Genomic DNA, 19,578 nt, shown 5'->3' with positions numbered 1-19,578 from the left:
TTTAACTTTCTCTGTAAATAAGGTTTTGCTATTTACAGAGCACATAGGGATTAAAATCAAATTTGATAAGGATCAAACTGAAAGAAAAATATTGATTATAGAGTAGAAGATATTTTATTTCCTTCATTCCTAAACCCCACCACCAACTCCTTTCGCCACCCCAACAATCACAACCACAACTATGAACAATCAACTCACATTCACCTAGTAGAAACATTAGTAATGGAAGAACCAAACCATGAAGAAGGTACATTAATGGAGGAGCTTGGTGGTCAAGAGACTTCATTAATGGAAGAGTTTGATATTGATGAACTCAACTACAACTCTTCATTGGACTCATATAACAACATTCTCAGTGAAGACATAACTTTAGAGGTAAGATAAACTAATTTGTGGTGATTATTCTGAAAAAAAATTAGATTTCTAGGTCAACATTGTAAGTGAACGACCAAAATTTTCGGTGAAATAATGCTTACAACCATGAACATTTTCGGTGACGTTCTTACCAATAAATTTCGGTGACGTTTTTACCAACAAATTCCGGTGACGTTTTTATCAAGTAATTTCGGTGACGAAATTTTGTGCGAAGAAATTTTTTGTGAAAATACTTTTGTGAAGAAACTTGATTTTTGATGTTTAACTTTTTCTTAATTTCGGTCATTTTGATGTTTAATTTTTCAACATTTTCGGTCAATTTGATGTTTATTTTTCAATATTTTCGGTGGGTCTGATGTTTATTTTTTCAGCATTTTAGATGGAGAGGAAGGACCTATCTCTAAAATAGGGGTTTTATTCTAAATAACTAATAAGTTGTTATAAAATAAAAAGATTTGTAAATAGTAAAAAGTACTCTCATAAAAAAAAATAGTAAAAAGTAGATCTACAAAGAGCCAGACCTGTAAATAGCACTTAATAGCTCTGTAAATAGCACCGACCATATTTAATTTATGCTATTCTTTTTTTAGCATACCTTCAATGATGTGGAAAAGAAGTATAGGAAGATATACTTACAAGGTTTGGAGAAAGAATAAACTGGTTTCACTGACAATCTTCTTCTTTTTTCTGTTAAAAGGTTTCACGGTCAATCTGATCATTCATCTAAAAACCAATTTTTCTTTTTTTGTTGAACATCTAAAAAACAACTAAGTCAAGTTAAATATTTATTAAGTTAAAATGTAACTTTTGCTTAGGGCTCTTGAGCACCGCAGGGTTTGAGGAAGGAGGGACATCTCTGCACTAAAAAAAATGTCATATACGTTCTAATACTTTGGGGAAACAAGAATGTTTTTTTGGAGTGCAAAAATTTTATCAAAAATTTATCAACTTTAGTTAACCAATTGATTATCAAATTATCATATGAAAAAAAGTTCCAGTGAATATAGACCGGCCTTCTCTTTTTGTTTCCCAAAACACGACTAGCATTTTTTTCCCACTCCAGTAATGGTCGCCGACAAACGGCCATTACCGACGACCTTTAATTTTTTTTTATTATTTCCCTCCGTCCACTATCATCGCCCATTGTTTCTCTCTCTCTCCTGCTCTTCTCTCATTACCTGTTCCGGCGAAGTGATAAATCTCATTCGTCGGAAAACGACACTGGTTTCGAGCTCCTCCAAAACAGAACGAATCGGTTGAGTGAAATATCTAACCAGTTCATACTGGTTTGGGAGATACCTCGAACCAGTAGGCCATCTGGTTCGGGGGATTTCTTCCAAACCAGATCGGTTTTCCGACAAAAGGAGTATTCCTTTTGCAAGATTAAATAGAGAGAAAGTTAGGATTGAGGAGAGAGATGGAAGAAGAAAGGGAAAAGAAAGAGAGGGAGAAAGAGAAAAGAAGGATAAATAAAGAAGGTGGTAGTGGCGAGAGAGAAAAAAAAAAGGAGAAGAAGACGAGGAGAAAAATGGTAGTGGTAGTGGTGGCCAATGTTCGTGGTGGTGGTCGGAGCTAGCTGTGGCCAGAGTCGATGGTAGGAGATGAGGAAGAAAACATCTTATTTCCCTTGAAAATTTTACACCCCAGGAAATTTGTTAAAATTTAAAATCTTCATTTGAAGTTTTGTGTCCCCGAAATTTTTTTTGTTCGGATAATATGAAAGTGGTTGGCTTATTGACGGAAAAATGTGATTTAATTCTGTAAAGGTCGATGTTTTAGGAAAATAAGAAAAGCTTACGGAGAATAAAATATCAAAGGCGTAAAACTAAAATAGTTACCCCAAACGCACCCTCTGTTTTATCTCACCGACATAGTCGTCGACCGGTGAACTCGCCAGAGATTTATTTATCCACTTCTCTGTCTTCTCTCCTTCTCTCTTCTCTCTCTTTACTCTCTCTCACTCTCTCACTCTCTCACTCTCTCTCTCACTCTCTCTCTTTCTCTTCTCTCACTATCTTTGGCGAAGAGGAAGAACCCCGCCTCCGGACGTCTGGTTTGAAACTAGACGAGATCTGATCTCGTCTGGTCTGGTTTCATCTGGAAACCAGAGCTGCGGCGAAGGGGCTCCTCCCCTTCGCCGGAGATAGAGAGATGAGAAAAAAATGTTGTTGGAGTTGGAGGTGTAGCCGAAATTTGGATTGAAGGTCGCCGGAGTTAATGGTTGTAGTGGGAAAAGAAGAAGAGCAAAGACGAAGCTGAAAAATATAAGGGTCTGGTGTTTGGAGGAAACAAAAAATTACACATTTTTTTTGTTTCCACCGAAAACTTTACACCCTGGAAACTTTATTCCCGGTAAAACTGACCTTCTATGAATCATACGAGACAGCAAGCCAATTACAAAAGTCATGAATTACAATCTGTCATCTTATTGTGTATTTGGATGGGAGTAGGGCTGGGAAACGGCCCAAGAGGCCGAGGCCCGCACGTTCAAACCCGGTGCGAAAGAGTAAAATGGGCACCAGAGACCCGGCCCGATAAGTCGGGCTCTCATAGGCGGGGGACGGGTAGGCTCTCCCACCCGTCACCCGACCCGAAACCCCTAGGAGCCCGATTAACCCTTTGCTTATAACCCGACCTATATAATAATCCAACGGTTTCAATGTTATATCTCATCCATTGGATTTTACCCTACAAGCTTCTTTATGTCTATAATGGACCTCAGAACAACCGAACTCGCCTCTTTCCATCATCTCCTCTTCTCTCACCTCTTTCTCCAATCTGTGTCGTCTTGTTCACTCTGACTTAAATATCCAACTCTCACAGATCCACTTGAAATGTCAAAGGTAGAAACACAAATTCTCATCATTACCAACCCATACCTAGAAAAGCTAGAAACACAAATTCATCATCATTAAATTTTATAATCGTATATTATAAAGTTTTGGTTTGTTTTGTGAGATTATTGAATGTTAATTGAGTATTGCCTTGGTTAAATGAAGATCAGATTTCTATGGATGCCATCATGGTGGTGGTGAGATTTTGATGATCTCCATGGCTTGTCTGGGAAAGTCTGATCCTCGTGTTGGATTTGCCCGATGCTCGAAACACCAGAAGCCCGCGAAGCCCGAACAATCTCGTGTTTGTGGACGGGCACTGTGCATCAGTTACTAGTAATAAGCCCGGCCCGAATATGTCCGCACGCCCTAATGTACACTCATATTGACTGCCCGAGCCCGAACGTACGCGCCCGTTTCCCACCCCTAGACGGGAGTGGTGGTTCAAGACTAGGCAAAATCACAAGAAAGATCTACCTCAGAGATCAAAAGCTCAATCTGTGAATGGGAATTTGTTGATTTCGTTCCTAAATTCAAACCCTGCATTGACAGAGTAATCAAAGGAAACTAGATTAATTTGAACTAGACCACGAATTAGTCGATCTGTTAGTTGGTTCGGCTTTGGTTGAGCCAAGAATGACGGGAAACCATCTAAGAAAGAACAAGATTCAAATTAGCGAACATTGCTCGAAAAGGAAATTGGGTCAAGCACCCAATGTTGGTGTTTGTTATGACGACATGCTAATAACTTATTCACATTTAGACTGCCTCCTCAAACTTACACAGATTTGTGTTCGCTATTTGCAAAATGTTGCCTGAAGTGTCTAAGCTGATGCTATAACGGCAATGTATATGTAAGCGTATATCAGTACCTATATATGTGTGTGGGCGCTCGTACATGTATGTTCTGTCTCCTTCACATGCTAACTGTATTGATTTTAGCCATGTGCTATACAAATACATTATAACATTCTCTCTCTGCAGCATAAGACTTACTCGTACTTACGTAGGTAGCCCTCTTGTTGTAAGAACCATAAGGCCCCTTCCGCTGCGTGTTCTGCTGCAGCTTTCTTCTTATCTCGAGGTTCACCAAAGCACTCCAAAACTGTATTTGAGGCTCCCCTTACTTCGACAGTGACCTTGAAAGTGAATCTGCATAATTTTGTTCATCTTAAGTTCTTTAGCTTAGGGAAAGCAAAGATAGCATTCTGAAGAAGGAATGGAGAAATGCAGAATAAATGCAATGCAATCAAGAGACGAGAACAGAAAAATTAGGAAAAAATAGGTGAGAGGTTGGATCGCTGGGGACAAAATAGGTCAGATGGATATGTCAGGTCGGGTTACACACTCAAAAAATTATTTTTAAAGGTTGCATCAAGAAGAATCGATCAACAGAGTTAATTAGAGAAATGAAGAATCTGGACTGGGCTATGTAAAACACTCCATCTTCCATGAAGAAGGTTAGCTCGGCTCCAAATCTTGGGGGAGGTTTAGAAACAATGTCAGTAAACCTTATTAGTTGGAACATCAGCGGATAGGCAGTCCAGCAAAGAAACTTGCAGTTAGCAAGGTGGTAGATTTCAATGTTTCTGTTTTTTGTCTTCAAGAAACCAAGTGTGTGGAGTTTCTGGAGTCTGTAATTAGAAGTGTTTGGGGTAAGGGTCTGTGTGACTGGGAAGCTATCCCAGCTGATGGGAGTTCAGGGGGTATTTTGTGTTCTTGGGATGTTAATGTAATGGAAGCTATTGAACTTTTCAAAAGTTCCGTTTGTTTATCTATCCTTTTCAAGAACAAATCAGACAACTTTTCTTGGATTTTTGCAGGTGTCTATGGCCCCTGCTCGAAAAGTAAAAGAAAAGATCTATGGGTGGAACTGGACATGATAGCTTCTAAATGGCAGCATCCATGGTGCATAGGTGGAGATTTAAATGTGATTCTTTCTACATGAGAAGAAAAATGGTAGAAGATAACATTTAAGTATGAGACTTTGGAGACTGGGTGGACTGCAACAACTTTATGGACCTTCCCATACATGGCATGGAATTCTCTTGGATCAATAATCAAATAAATCTAGTTCTTAATATTCTAGACAGGCTCCTCATCAATAGATTATGGGAGGATAAGTATCTAAAGTTGAACAAATTATCCTTCCTAGACCCATCTCAGATCACGCTCCCATCCTTTTGAGAACAAAGGTTGACTCCTCAAACACTCCACTTTTCAGGCTGGAGGATAGATGGATGTTTGAAGACGACTTCATTCTTAATATTTCGGCTTGGTGGCAAGAAGCTCCATTGGGAGTTTCAGCAGGTCATACACTATGGAAGAAGCTTCAATATATCAAAGAAAAGCTAAAGCCTTGGTCTAGGGAAAAGTTCAACCGTGAGTGCTCTAAACTCCAATCAGACATTACTAATTAGATGTCAAAGAAGAATCTCAAAGTCTGTCTTCTGCGGAGTTGAACTCTCGCAAGGAGATGAAAGCCACTCTTAAAAGGTTAATGGGACTGGAGGAAATCAGTATGAGGCAAAAACTTAGAACAATTTGGCTTGAGGCAGGGGACAAAAACACTTCTTATTTCCATAGAATTCTTAAGTGCAGAGCTCGCCAAAATCGAATAAGCATAATCACTCAGGAGGAATGAATCATTACTGCGGAAGAAGATATTGCAAGAGAAAGTTGTGGATCATTTCAGTAACTTGTAATGCGAGCCAAGATACGACCGGGTATTCACAACATTGTTCTTCTTAGAATATCTTAAGCAGATTTTGAGGACGATGTAAAATTAGCCATATCTGAATTGGCGAAGGATAAGGCCCCCGGGCCGGAGAGTCTACCCATTTCTTTCTATAGCAAGTGTTGGGGTATCATAAAGGATTCAATGATGGATATGATATTAGAGTTCTCGAGGACAGTGTCTCTTCAGTGGAGGTTAAATCAAACGTTTATAGTCTTAACCCCTAAGAAGAAGAACAACTTTTCTTTCTCTGATTACAGACCTATTAGCCTGGTTGGAGGCCCTTATAAAATCATAACGAAGGTGTTAGCTTCACAGAGCGGCAGAGTAATGGACAAACTTAAATCTCTATTCCAAGGTGCTTTCGTTAGTGTAAGACAAATCCCAGATGGCGTTATGATTGCTAATGAGCGAATAGATTCCAGAAGGAAAGAGGGCCAAAAGGGTCTTATTGTCAAGGCAAACCTTAAAAAAGCCTATGATCGTATCAATTGGGATTTCCTATACCAAATTAAGGAAAGAATGGATTTCGGGTACAAATGGAGGTCTTGGGGTTCATTCATGTATATCTTCAGCAACATTTTCAGTCTTATTAAATGGTAGCCTCTAGATACCCCCTATTGACAACATGCCCCTCCCCACCATCAAGGCAACTGCTGTCGAACACTTCAGCGAGTTATACACTGAGAGCAGCTTCTGGAGACCTCCTATTGACAACATGCCCCTCCTCACTATTAACCCTGAGAAGAACAGGATGCTGGAGGCAGATATCAATGAAGATGAGATTTCACAACCCATGAAGGACCTTGCTGGAGATAAAGCTCCAGGGCCAGATGGGCTTCCTATTAGGTTTTTCATCAAATGTTGGAAGACTATCAAAGTCGAGTTCATGATGACAGTTCAGGAATTTGCAAAGACAACTAGGATGGACTGGAAATTGAATCACACATTTATAGTTCTGTTGACTAAAAAGGAGAATGCTGCTAATTTGTCTTAATTCAGGCCTATTAGTCTAGTGAGTGGAATTTACAAGATTATTTCTAAAGCCTTGGCTTCTAGGCTTAAGATTGTTTTGGATGAGATTATTTCCCCCTTCCAAGGAGCCTTTGTAGCAGGAAGGCAAAAATTAGATGGGGTTCTTATAGCTAAATGAGCTTATTGATTCGAGAAGAAGGAAGGATAATCAAGGTCTTATAGTTAAGTGGATTTGGGAAAATGATAGAGTGGCTTGGGATTTCCTTTACCAGGTAATAGATAGGATGGGATTCGGGTATAAATGGAGGTCTTGGATCTATGGTTGTATTAGCTCGGCTTACTTCTCCATCATGGTGAATGGAACCCAACTAAACCCTTCCAAAGTTCAAGAGGCATCAGGCAAGGGGATCCCCTCTCTCCATTACTCTTTCTCCTAGTAGCAGAATCTCTTAGCCACTGCCTTCGGGTAGCCTGAAGATAAGTGTGATTTCCTTAGGGATGACAAAGAAGATTCTAAGAGGCTTCATTGGGTGGCTTGGAACTTAATTTGTAGAGATTTGGAGGAAGGGGGTCTAGGCATCAAGAACTTAAAGGACATGAACAAAGCTCTTCTGTCAAAATGGTTATGGAGGCTAGCTAATGAGGATACGGCTCTGTGGAGAAACATCATTATGGAAAAGTTTGGTTTGGTGCAAGGAATGATGGAATTTCAATGACTCCCCTAGACACCTTGTGGTGGAGGTGGAAGACGTCCTTGGATTATTATTCCACTGGAGCAGAATTTAGGATGGGCCATTAACTTCACATATTTTGATTTTATTTCGAATTGGGTGGACCATCATGATGTAACAGTGTCGCTGTGATTCCCCCTTTTTGCTGCATAGCCTCCCTTTTCTTATATTAATTCAAAATTTTCAAAAATAAAATAAAAGGGTTAGTCGCAAACTTACAATTTTAAGTGGGGTGGTCCTTCTTCAGTACAACATTCAAACACAGGCGGATTCCAATAGTTCGCCGTACAGGCCTCATACAAGCGAGACTTTGCTGTCATCCTAGAAGACGTTGGAGTTCCTACAGCCAATATCGAGAGAAAGAGTTGGACAAGGTAATGAACAGAATTTAATAAGCAAGTTTGAGATTAAAACACCCTACTGAATTGATGAAGTGTTTTCCACTTTCTGCATCATACAATATTCAGGAAATAATACAGTGATAACGGAGGAATTACCATTGTTGCCCTCTACGCTGCCTGCACCTTGATCCCTTTCTGTTAATACAAGTTCAGATGAATTTGGGTATTGGGAAGATATGTTTGTACCCTCTTTACCAGTGGCCTCAGCCTCAGGGTTAGACTCGCTTGATGTTGAAGAGACATGCAGTTGTTTGAAGTTTTCGACAATGGAATTCATAGATGAAACTTTGATGGGTGTTTCGTTGTATCCAATAAGTCTAGCTGCTTCTTTGTGACTTGACTTTAGAATGTCTTCCAACGATTTATTTTTGAGCTTATAACCTCGGGCCTGTGTAAAAACAAATAAAAAACTTTCAGGAATAGAGCCAATCTGCACTAGCTGACAGACAACGAATTGCATGAATTTAAAGGAAAAGAATCTGAACTCTTTGGTTGACAGTGAAGATGTTAAGGGTGTTATCTATTCCTGGATTAGGAGAATTGATAAGTTTAAGTATGTTACCTATTTGGATGTAGTAGTTAGTTGGGAGGCTTGGATGTCGTGAAAGATCATCTATAGCCTCCCCCCCCTATGTACATAGCTATTTTATTTCAATAATATATTCATTCTAAGTTTTCAAAAAAAAAAGGAAGAGAGACCAATATATTTATTGTTTTAGCATAACGATCATAATATTCGCTTTTCTTATCAATAGATTACGCTTAGAATAAACAAAGATTAGGGGATGACAATGTGTTACTTGTCGCAACAACTCAGAAACTGATTTTTATAATCTTATATTGTATGGATACACTTGGAGACATATAGAACCTAGCACCTAGGTAAGTATCATTTAAGAATCAGTATATAAAAACCAGATGACACTTCAAATGGGAAAATTGTTTCCTAGAAATTATTATTAGAAAATTATCAGTTGTTTAAAGCAACAAATTAATATTACTATCAGTATATAAAAACCCGATGAACCCAACCACCCTCCTCCCCCCGCCACAACCAATATGGCACCAGATCGAACAATCTTTCCCTTCACAAATTGGGCTTGGAGAACTATCTTCCCCCACCACAAGTGGCCTGAAATTTTGGTAGCTATGGGTTCGGATACCAAAAGTGCGAGTGTAAAACAGCAATATGTCCTCACTTGGTCATTTTATCAAACACCTCATGAGCAGAAAATTCCGAGGCGATTGCTTGAGATGTTTGCCCAAGGTTTCAAGCATCAACCTTTCAAATAAATTAACAACGAAAAATCAAGCAACAAGAGATATGTAGTAATGAAGTAAATTTACACACAAACCACAATAACAATTTATGTGGTTCGCCCAAAATCTGGATACATTCACGAGCAAAGGCACTGAGAATTTTAACAACTTGATACGAGGTATATACCTTTATCCTTGAGTATCCCCCTCCTACAAATACAATGGATCTAATCACTCACTTTATTGCCCTAGAAGAGGGAAAAAAAACTCTCACTCTTGCCCTCTTGATTATTTCTTTATCCTCTCTGAACCCTCACAAAAGTCTCTCATGTTCTAACAATAAACCAGTCTCAATTTTATATAAAAGGTGTTGCCCATAGTAAAAAGATATTAAACAAGGATTGAGTCAGTTTTGACCCAATCCGACAACAATCTCCAAATTGGCGAAAAACTTACGAACAAGAAATGGAATATATGTTAATGTCATTGAGCGAATGTCATCAGGTCCTTACCACCTCCATGTTTTTTTTTTGAAAAAAAAAGGAAGTTAAACTGAAATAACCTTGTCATAGAGTACAAACTAAAAATGGAATATGCTGGAACATCAATCCTAATTGTCATTACCTCCTAGATCTATTCGGGTTATGATTATTCGCAATTTCTCTCTTAATTGAATTATTCAGGGGAAAATATTTATTTCATTGTGTTTCCGCATTAATTTTAAGTGGAATCCAATACGTTGGACTTTACTCTTTTGTCCAAATTCCGGCCGAAACATATTGATCATCTAAATACATCTCTATTTGGATGGCAACATATACACAGGGAAATAGTATATGAACTTTAAGTACCATGATCGTTGGTTTCACTAGAAACAGGAAAAACAGGATGAATCGTTATTAACGAAAACAAGTGGGTGGAGGGAGTGCAATAACAGTATGTGACAGGCAGATCTTACTTGCAATTTTGATAAGACTTCTTGAGCCCCTGTTCTTGTAGCAGCTTTTTTACTGAGGTTGGTCACAGAACCAATTAGTTGAAAATCTGTCCCACTCACTTGTGTTTCGACTAAGAAAGCACCTCCTTTCCTTGAACTCGGAAACTGCAGGTCCCATTTATGATACTGGCAAAGTTCAATTAGCTCTCTGACAGGATTGATCTGCAAGCTAGAGAGGCTCATTTTGGTATCAAAGAAGGAGAGCATGAATTTCCACACACAGTTTAAATTGAACCCACTGTCGAGAAGAATGGCTCCAATACACGATTCCACCAAGTCACCTAGAACCTGAATCAGTAATATACAAGACAAATATGAACAAGACATTGAACTAATAACAGAATCAACTATTCATTATGCCTAAAATCTAAGAGACCAGGATGCAGAATGAAAAAAGAAAATATCTATATGTATAGTAAAAAAAGTACATAGAAAGATTTGAGTGCTTATGCTCTCTAATTGCACAGATAACAAAACCGGCAGAAAATGAACTTACTATACTGAAAATAAGCTTCTAAATCTACATGATGTCGAACAGCAGAACACAAGATTCAACTAACTATTTTAGGTCATAAAACTTGCAAATAACTAGAAGTATTCTAGCATTATACTGGAAACAAATAAAAGAAAGCAATAAGAACATAAGATAATTGCAACCAAGAGTTTTTATATTAATTGATCAATAAACGGAAACAGAAGACCTCCTTCAATAGGAATTGCCTGACCCTAAAGATGAGCAACTAAATAATTTGTTAAATTCTTAAACTATTCTAATTTAAGTCGATCTTTTTTAACTTTGAATTAATACTTATTTACACTAAAGACGAAACTGAGGCTACGTTACATCATCATAGCCTCCCAATTGTTTACAAAACCATTGAAAGATTCAGTTTTGTCCCAGGGCATATTTCTACTCCACTAAAATAAAAATCCTTTTATATCTTCGACTTCTATGGTGCTGCTTAAGTTTGAGTCTTTAAAGATCTTCTCGTTCTTATCCTTCCATAGGCCCCATACAATAGCTATGGGAATCAAATTATAAAGACTTCTCTTTGTCTTTGTGATTTCAAAGCCTGCCACTGGTAAATAGTTTGGTCTACCAAGTTAGGAGGACATCATTCACCGTTACATGTCTTGATCAAATTGTTCCACAGAGTAGCAGCCACTTTGCAGTGGCGGAGTAAGTGTTCTAATGATTCCTCCTCCTTGCACACAATGCATCTGCTTTCTAAAACCCCTCTTCTTCTTCATCCTACCTAGAGTTGGGAGTCTGTGTAGACACACCGCATAAATAGTGAAATTAACCTTGGCAGAATATCCTGCTTCCCTGTCAGCTTATGGATTCTATTCTTTTGGAGTACTCTGTGAGGGCCACCCTGCAATAGCACTGTTATACCGAAAAATCATCGTCTTCTCCTCTCCACACTCTTGGGTCCTCTTCGTCTTTTGGCTGGATAGCTTCTGTGGTATTTAGAAGCTGCACAAAAAATTGGGATTCCCCAGTCACTCAGGTTTCTTCTCATCCTTATGTTCCAAGAACCTACGATGTTATTATATGCCTGGTGAAGTGTTGCCTCCTTCATGGTGGCAATGTGGTAAACAGCTGGGAGTCTCTCTTTTAGGCTAATAGTGTGACACCACGTATCGGTCCAGAATTGGATGTGTTTTCCGTTTCCTAGTTTCCACTTTGTTAGCCTGACTTTCCATTTTGTTCTGAATGCTTCTCCAAATCCCACACCCATATGGTCAAGTAATTGTCTGATTTACCCATCTTCCCTTACCTTCTCAATACTTTTCACATATGATTTTCGGCCATAGAGCTGTATTCTCTTTCGCAAACCTCCATATCCATTTTGAAAGCAATGCATCATTCATGCTTCAAAGATTCTTGACCCCCAAACCTCCATGTTTTAAGTCTTGGCAGATGATGCGCCAAGCCCAATGACTGCATCCTCCTATTCTCTTCCTTGTCATCCCAAAGAAAATCACACATTTTTCTGGTGTTCAGAAAGGCGATCGGAATTGAGAAGAAAGAAAGGTAGTATTAGGGAAGGTTGGATAGTACTGCCTTTATGAGAGTTCGCTTACCTCCCCTGGATGGGGTCTTAGCCTTCCAAGTCAAGAGCTTTTGATTATTTTTTTCAAAAACCAGATGGGTGCCTCTGTAGGCGCCTCCTCGAATTGCTGTAGGGGCCTACCTTTGTTGGCGCCACCCCCGCTGCCCCGGCCTCTTCTTCAATTCTTCTTTCATACTTTTCTTTCTCTCTCTACTTGAACAAATGGGAGATTTATCTAAAAAGCTTACTCTTCTTGATAGAAAGATCAACCAAATTTGGTACAAGAATTCCCCACTTACCCTATTATAAGCTTTTTCTAAGTCTACTTTGACAAGGAGCCCACGTTTTCCTTTCTTTAGTCTTGAATCAATAAGTTCGTTACCAATGAGGGCACCGTGAAGAGTGCGTACACCCCCCCCCCCCCCCACTCCACCCCACACACAAAAGCCTCTTGGAAAGGAGATATCACACCATTCAGAGCTAAAGACAGTCTATTTGGCAGCCTCTTTGTAACTATCTTGTAGAGGCGGTGGACCAGGCTCATCAGTCTGAAGTCCGAAAGAAACTCCGCCTTGTACTTCTTCAAAATTAATACAATAAACGTTTGGTTTAGCATCTAATGTATCATTGTTGTAGCCCATAAAATCTAACTTAGTTATATCCCTGGCCTTTCCGAAGAAAGAGAAAGGAAATGCGCGGGGCCCTGGTGCTTTATCCTTAGCTAGTCCTTTGCCCTCCAAACCTCCTTCTCTGAACAATCAGCTTTAAGGAAGGTGTTGGTTTTGTTAGCCATTGAAGGAAGTGCCATGTTGTCTATGCCAAGTCTCCAGAATTATAACTCCCTGAAGTATCTGGTCGCGACACCTTCTGGATTTCCTGTTCTTCCACCAAGGCAGCTCTGTCCTTCACTATCATGCTCAGCCTATTGGTTGTTGCTCTACAATTGATGATTTTGTGGAAATAAGTTGAATTTCTATCTCCTGCTTCCAGCCATTGGACTCTGCATTTATGACATAAACTTATTTCTTCTATGTTCGGCATCTTCTGCAACAGTTTTTTTCCTTTTCTTGTTAAGAAATTATACCTCGATAAGCTGTTGAATTCCCCCGCATTATCCCACCCTGATATCTCCTCTTAGATTGTCGCAATTTATCGTTGAAGCTTCGAAATTTGGTTCTTGACCGTAGTTTAGTTTATCCTTAAGATACTGCAACTTACTCCATAAACTCCTGCCTCTAGCTCCTTCTAAGGTTGGCTAACTCCTTAAGATTTGTCGCAATTTGAGTCTACTTCTTTACCATTTGGAAATTCAATACGCTCTATTACTTCAACATTTAGAAACTCTAATAACTTCAGTTTAAATAATTAGAAACAATAACTTCCCTTATTCACTAAAACCATCATAAACTAATAAGAACATATTTGGGGCACACCCCTATTAAATGGCTCAGTTGATCTAGCTCGCCTCCATCATACGCTCCCGCAAAGAAGAAACTCGTCCCTAACTGTAGCTTGGAAAGTTTTCTTATCCTCTCTTAAAAGCAAGCCTTCCTTGAGTTATTCATAGCAATAACTAGGGATGTCATTCCGTGACACTAGATATGTCTTTAATCTCATCTTGTTAAACTTGAAATGCCTGGACTTCCATCACATTCTTACTCTACTAGGGTCTCATAATCATAATACTGGTCAAACCTTTTTGTTCTCCCGCTCAAGCATTCCACATTGTGGTAGGAGATTGTAAAATGCTTTAAACTCTCTAAGTTTCACATGTTACTTAATCACGAGAAACATCCAGTCCACATATCTAATCACATCAAGGGTTTCATTCATCAGCCAAATAGCGAAGATTTCAAGCTTTTTGTGCAAAGTCATGCATCACAAACTGTCACATATACATTCTACTGTCATGGTATGCTTTTATTTGTCTGTCAAGATTTCTGTGACACATCATTTGTTATTTCCTTTTTCTGGCAACTTAAGCTTTTTCAAAGTTTTCATTCCAGAAGCAGAGAGACTCTTGCTACAAATTTGTAAGAGTAAAATAACTGACAATTTTTCATGATTTTTCCAATCAAACAATTCACGACACCTTTCAGTTTCTTAAAATGGGAAATGAAGTAACAAAAATAGTGCATATTAAGTTAACTTGTGATTCCGAAGACAGGATGTATCAGTACCTTGGGACATTTTGGCTCCTGTAGTTGGTGCGCATTCATTGAAGCAAGCGCCTGAAGAGACTTTTCATACTCACTTATCGCCTTAGAGAGGCTATCTGAATCACAGACAAGATGCTTATGCAGCAACTTGCGTACGGCTATCTTAGCTAAGGAACTATTATTTACAACTGCTGATCTCAAATCAGTCAACTGGCCCGGCTTCAGCTTTGGATAAACTGAATACAGATACGACGTTATTAAGTAATCCAAGACAGCATCTCCAAGAAACTCCAGTCTCTGGTGAAAACAATGGAAAGTGTTACATAATACTTCCGTGAAAAATGGTTTAAATTATTAATGAGAAAGATCCTTCTTATCTAACATCCAAAAATATTTTATTGGCATTTGGCAACATAGTTGAAGAGATCGAAAACAATGTTTGGATTGTTCACGAAACTATGGAACTTCAGGAAGACAGGGTCGTTGATGCAACAAAAAATGCCTTGGCTAGAAAATTGGCCTGCAGAGTCTTAAAACTCGGATATGATAGAATCAAGCAATTAAACATCCAATATGAAATTCCATACCTGATAACAGCCTCCTAGATGTTTGTTGTAAGATGGGTGCACAGTTGCCTGGAGAAGTAAACCCTTGTGCAGAAACTTGTATTGTAATAAATTTTCCAACTGAGCCGTGTCTACCATCTCACTGAACGACATGTAGCTCTTGCTAGCATCACATGCTTTAGTAGTATCAGAAGCATTAAATTCCACTTGTATACCTATCCACTTCAGAAATGCAATGGCAGCTTTGAACCCGCTATCAACTAGGAAGGCTCCAACTAAGGCCTCCACGACATCTGCAATAGTTTTCTTGTATAGCCATTGATGCCCCTTGCTACAATTAACATTAGGTTTATCTCTATTGCCTTGTGTGCCTGCTTCTTTCTGAGAATGAATAGTTCGTTCTGTGTCTTCATTGCATATAAGCTCACAAGGACGCCCAAAAGCAAAGAACTGACTAGGATCAAATGTCGCGTCACGTATGTATACCTGAAAACATACACAAACAGCCTACAGTTGATTCAAAATAATACTATAAAAACCTGTGGTATTTTATATAAAATTCTGCCTGCAGAAATTCGTTAATACACCTTAAATTCTGAACAATAAGATGTAATAATGCCTGGTCTCTAGTGGAGTTTATGAAATGGGAAGGCTATCATGTTCTGGCAGGATGTCTGGTGTCATACTATCAGCCTAAAAGCAAGGTTCCCGGCCATTTTTTTTTTTTTTTTGAAAAATTTGAATTAATATTGAAAGAATATTAGTAATTACAAGGTGGATGAAAAGGGATAAAGAGAAGTAAACAACATTGTTACTTCATCAGTTCATCCCAATTCGCAACAAAATCAAAATGACATATCCTTAGCCCAGCACATATTCCTACTCCAATGGAAAAGAAGGCCGAAGATGTCATCTACTTCGAGGTTGCTACTGACAATTTCTTTTTTAAATACTTTGAATTAATATAACAGGAAAAAGAATACACGACGAGACTGCGTAATTGAGTTTCTACACGATGAGGTTGTGTAGTGGAGCATGGAGTTGTTATTCCAAAGGCGACGAAGGTGTTGTGGTAGAATAGGAGTGGACGGCAGAAGATTGGAGACGTACTCTGAAGTTTGTCGATGAGAGCATTTGATTTACCTAGTGGGGAGGTCTGTCACAACCTCTTAGCTTGAAGAAGTTGTTGTCGTCACAAGTGCTAGGATTGCAAGTACAAGCTTATAGGCCAGCCATGTTTGGCATTCGATGGTAGGGGTCGTTGCATTTATGACTGGAACATGGACATAGGCATCATTTATGCAAACAAGTGTACATGGTTGAAAGATTGATGTTTTCCTGTCGAAATAACGAATACGGGAAATTTTAGGAGGGGTAGTCTCCCTTTTTACATGTGCCTTGTGCATATGTCTTCGGCCTCGTGGATGGGCGTTCATCACTTCATCCATCTTAGCAAGTGTGCACGAAAGTGAGCAATTCTATGGCGCAACCCCTAAAGCCGGCCTAGCATATGTCAGAAAGGCATGTTGAACAGGTTCTCTTGTCAGAGGGCATGGCTTAGGACAGTACCTGGCGATAGCGTATGAGCCGGAAGCTCATATGCCCATGTCCGGATCGTAGTTGAGATGCGTATGAGTCCGCAACTTATGACTAGATGACAAGATTCTACAGTTGACTTGGTGTGCTTAGGACTATTGCTAGTATCCTTTATGATGGGCGAGAGTCTAGGACTCAAGCAAGCTTCGTATGTCACAGCATGAGCTTTGCTCGTATGTTGGGACACAGAGGTGTCGTGCCACATCATTGGCGAGGTCAGGATGACTTGGAGGTTACAAGGTGAACAAAAGTATTCGAAAAGGTTGGCTATGTACTAGGTGGGAGTTCATAACGCTGCATGGAAGTTACATAACTTTCATTTGTATGATCAGAGTGACCTTTATTTCATTGAGTTAATTCCTATATGGCCCCTACTTTGTGACCAGCTTCAAATATGGCCCCCAAAATTCTGTAAATTCAAATATGGCCCCCTATTTTTAAGTTAATGTCCTAACTACCCTTCCTTTAAATCTTTTTTCAAAATTAAAAATAAAAATAAAATCATAATTCCACCTCATTTCCCTCTCCACCACACATCTCTCTCCATGTCAACTCTCTCTCTCTCCACAACACCTCTCTCTCCACAACATCTCTCTTTCCAACTCACCTCTCTCTCTCTCTCTCCAACTCACTCCACTCTCCAACTCACCCCTCTCTCTCTCCAACTCACCTCTCTTTCCGGCCGGCGACCTCAAAAAAAAAAAAATTTCTCTCGTCTCTCTCTCTGTAAAAACTCCGGCGAAGGGGGTTTCCCTTCGCCGGAGCCGTGAACAGACCGATCTGGTCTGTTCACGGCAGACCTTCAAAGGTCTGTTCACGGCTCCGGCGAAGGGAAACCCCCTTCGCCGGATTTTTAGAGAGAGAGGGATGAGAGAAAAAAAAATTTGGGAGGTCGCCGGCTGGAAAATTTTCCGGCCGGCGACTTCAATCGGAGAAGATGAAGGTGAGTTGGAGAGAGAGAGGGGTGAGTTGGAGAGAGAGAGGGGTGAGTTGGAGAGAGAGAGAGGTGAGTCGGAAAGAGAGGTGAGTTGGAAAGAGAGGTGATGTGGAGAGAGAGTTGACATAGAGAGAGATGTGTGGTGGAGAGGGAAATGAGGTGGAATGAAAATTTTATTTTTATTTTTATTAATAATTTTGAAAAAGGATTTAAAGGAAGGGTAGTTAGGACAATTACATCAAAAAAGGGGGCCATATTTGAATTTACAGAATTTTGGGGGCCATATTTGAAGCTAGTCACAAAGTAGGGGGCCATATAGGAATTAACTCTATTTCATTTCAGAACTCATTTTTTGTTTTTGAATTGTGTCAGTCAATCAAAAAATTACAAATTTTTGTGTCACGGAGTCTTAATCTTTAGTTGTAATTTATAAATTTGATATGTACGCATGCAGATAGTAATCGGAGCTACCACATATTACATATACATATACATCAGAGGGTGTTTATGGCTAGAGTTGTCATACCAACTTTTCTTCTTCTTACAACAGATTGTATATATTGCAATTATTTGAACTCAAAAGCCAATGCACGGAATGAGATTGATGAATTACCTGAAGATTTTTTTTTATAGCGAGGTTGTATAAATTGGAATTATTTACAGCAATAGAACGCTTCCTGGTCAGCACCCCCTCATCAAGAGTGTCGTACAAAAGAAAAAGGTGCCTGCCAACTGCATACTTAAGAAAAGCATCACCCAGTACTTCAAGCCTTTCTAGTGAAAACCGCTCTAAGCATTTCTCTGAAGTTAGTGCCTCTAGGATCTGCGATGAAAATTTTAATAGCATTTAGGTTTTACCTATACATCAAAACATTTGATTCTCATGATTTTATAACATAAGTCATCAAAAAAACATGTGCAGAGGTCTTACACGATACGCAGTGACCTCCGAGCCCTCCTCAAATGAAGCCGAAAAAATGTCCTTCAACTCAATTGCCACAAGCAGGTTTTCCAGCCGATGCATTAGAGATGGTAATAGGGACAATGAACTCCCAATCACCTTAGAGAAGCCCATTATCTTCATCACACAAAGTTCTGGAGGTAATTCCACAAAGTGCTCCTCCAGTTCACGTGCCTCTGCTTTTGCATTTCCAGGAAAAAAACAGTTTCACAAATCCAGCAAAAGATTGATGAAACCATTAAAATCATAAGGGTGATAGGGGTAAAAATAGATAACCCTAACAGAATTTGGATGGAACCATTAGAAAAAAGGGTCAAAGTTGCACTAGAGATAATAAGTGGTCAAAAAGGCTAGAGGTCATAAACTAGGGGCTAAAATAGGATTAGCCCAAAAGTAAAGTACAAGATTCTCTTATACACTATCTCTACTCAATCCATTAAGATAGGTATGTATGTACCTTTACTCTGCGAAACTCGGTTGCACAGTAAATTGTGCAAGCCAAAAAGCTGCTTTGCCTTCAGAAGAGGTTGTTTGGGATATGAAAGATGGATGCCAAACCTATATGCAGGATAGGAAGAAGGTACTAACAGTCATTAAAGAGTAGAGAAAGATAGACTTTATTCTAAAAAGTGGCAACAGACACTTCATTCTAAAACATAAACTTAATCGATAAATCAGAATATAATACTTCAACGAAAAGAAGAAAGAAAAATTAATAAATATAAAGTAATTCTCGAAAACATCTCTTCCGTTTGAAGAGTGGGGCTAGAGGCGGCCTTATGGGGATGATATGGGGAAGTCTTTAACTTCCTTAAGGTTGAATGCAGCATTATAGTGGTCCATGCTTTACCCATTAATCTAATACCATTGTTTCTTGTGGGAAGACAAATTGGATTTCTAGGGTTTTTATATTTAAAGTTTTTCTCTTGTTCCTTAACCTGGTTATGTTATCTTAATACAATGGGTTACTCTATCCAGCGAAACAAAAGGAA

At 39.1% G+C, this 19,578-nt stretch overlaps 1 protein-coding gene across 5 annotated transcripts in view; it reads right to left on the bottom strand.

The window, feature by feature from the left end:
* Positions 1–3,861: 3,861 nt before the first annotated feature.
* Positions 3,862–19,578, bottom strand: part of DCL4 (dicer-like 4) — a 33,680-nt gene continuing 17,963 nt past the window's right edge. For 2 of the 5 annotated variants that reach the window (XM_086648933.1, XM_086648931.1), the window contains exons 17-25: positions 19,044–19,144; positions 18,557–18,762; positions 18,239–18,448; positions 15,114–15,578; positions 14,548–14,823; positions 10,272–10,598; positions 8,150–8,441; positions 7,872–7,992; positions 3,862–4,361 (exon numbers count right to left, since the gene is read on the bottom strand). In XM_086648933.1, the coding sequence (XP_086505059.1) occupies positions 4,202–4,361; positions 7,872–7,992; positions 8,150–8,441; positions 10,272–10,598; positions 14,548–14,823; positions 15,114–15,578; positions 18,239–18,448; positions 18,557–18,762; positions 19,044–19,144 (2,158 nt within the window). In that variant the 3' untranslated portion in view covers positions 3,862–4,201. Of the gene's footprint in view, positions 4,362–7,871; positions 7,993–8,149; positions 8,442–9,500; positions 10,599–14,547; positions 14,824–15,113; positions 15,579–18,238; positions 18,449–18,556; positions 18,766–19,043; positions 19,145–19,578 lie in introns of all 5 variants that reach the window. The other 3 variants (XM_086648930.1, XM_086648932.1, XR_015227855.1) reach the window with 2 other exon arrangements.

The sequence above is a fragment of the Eschscholzia californica genome, unplaced genomic scaffold, assembly GCF_041429995.1.
Source record: "Eschscholzia californica isolate CP2 unplaced genomic scaffold, dmEscCali1.0.p SCAF_6, whole genome shotgun sequence".
Taxonomy (NCBI): Eukaryota; Viridiplantae; Streptophyta; class Magnoliopsida; order Ranunculales; family Papaveraceae; genus Eschscholzia; species Eschscholzia californica.
Note: the sequence above shows the minus strand (reverse complement) of the source record. Positions and strands in the feature narration are given on the sequence as shown.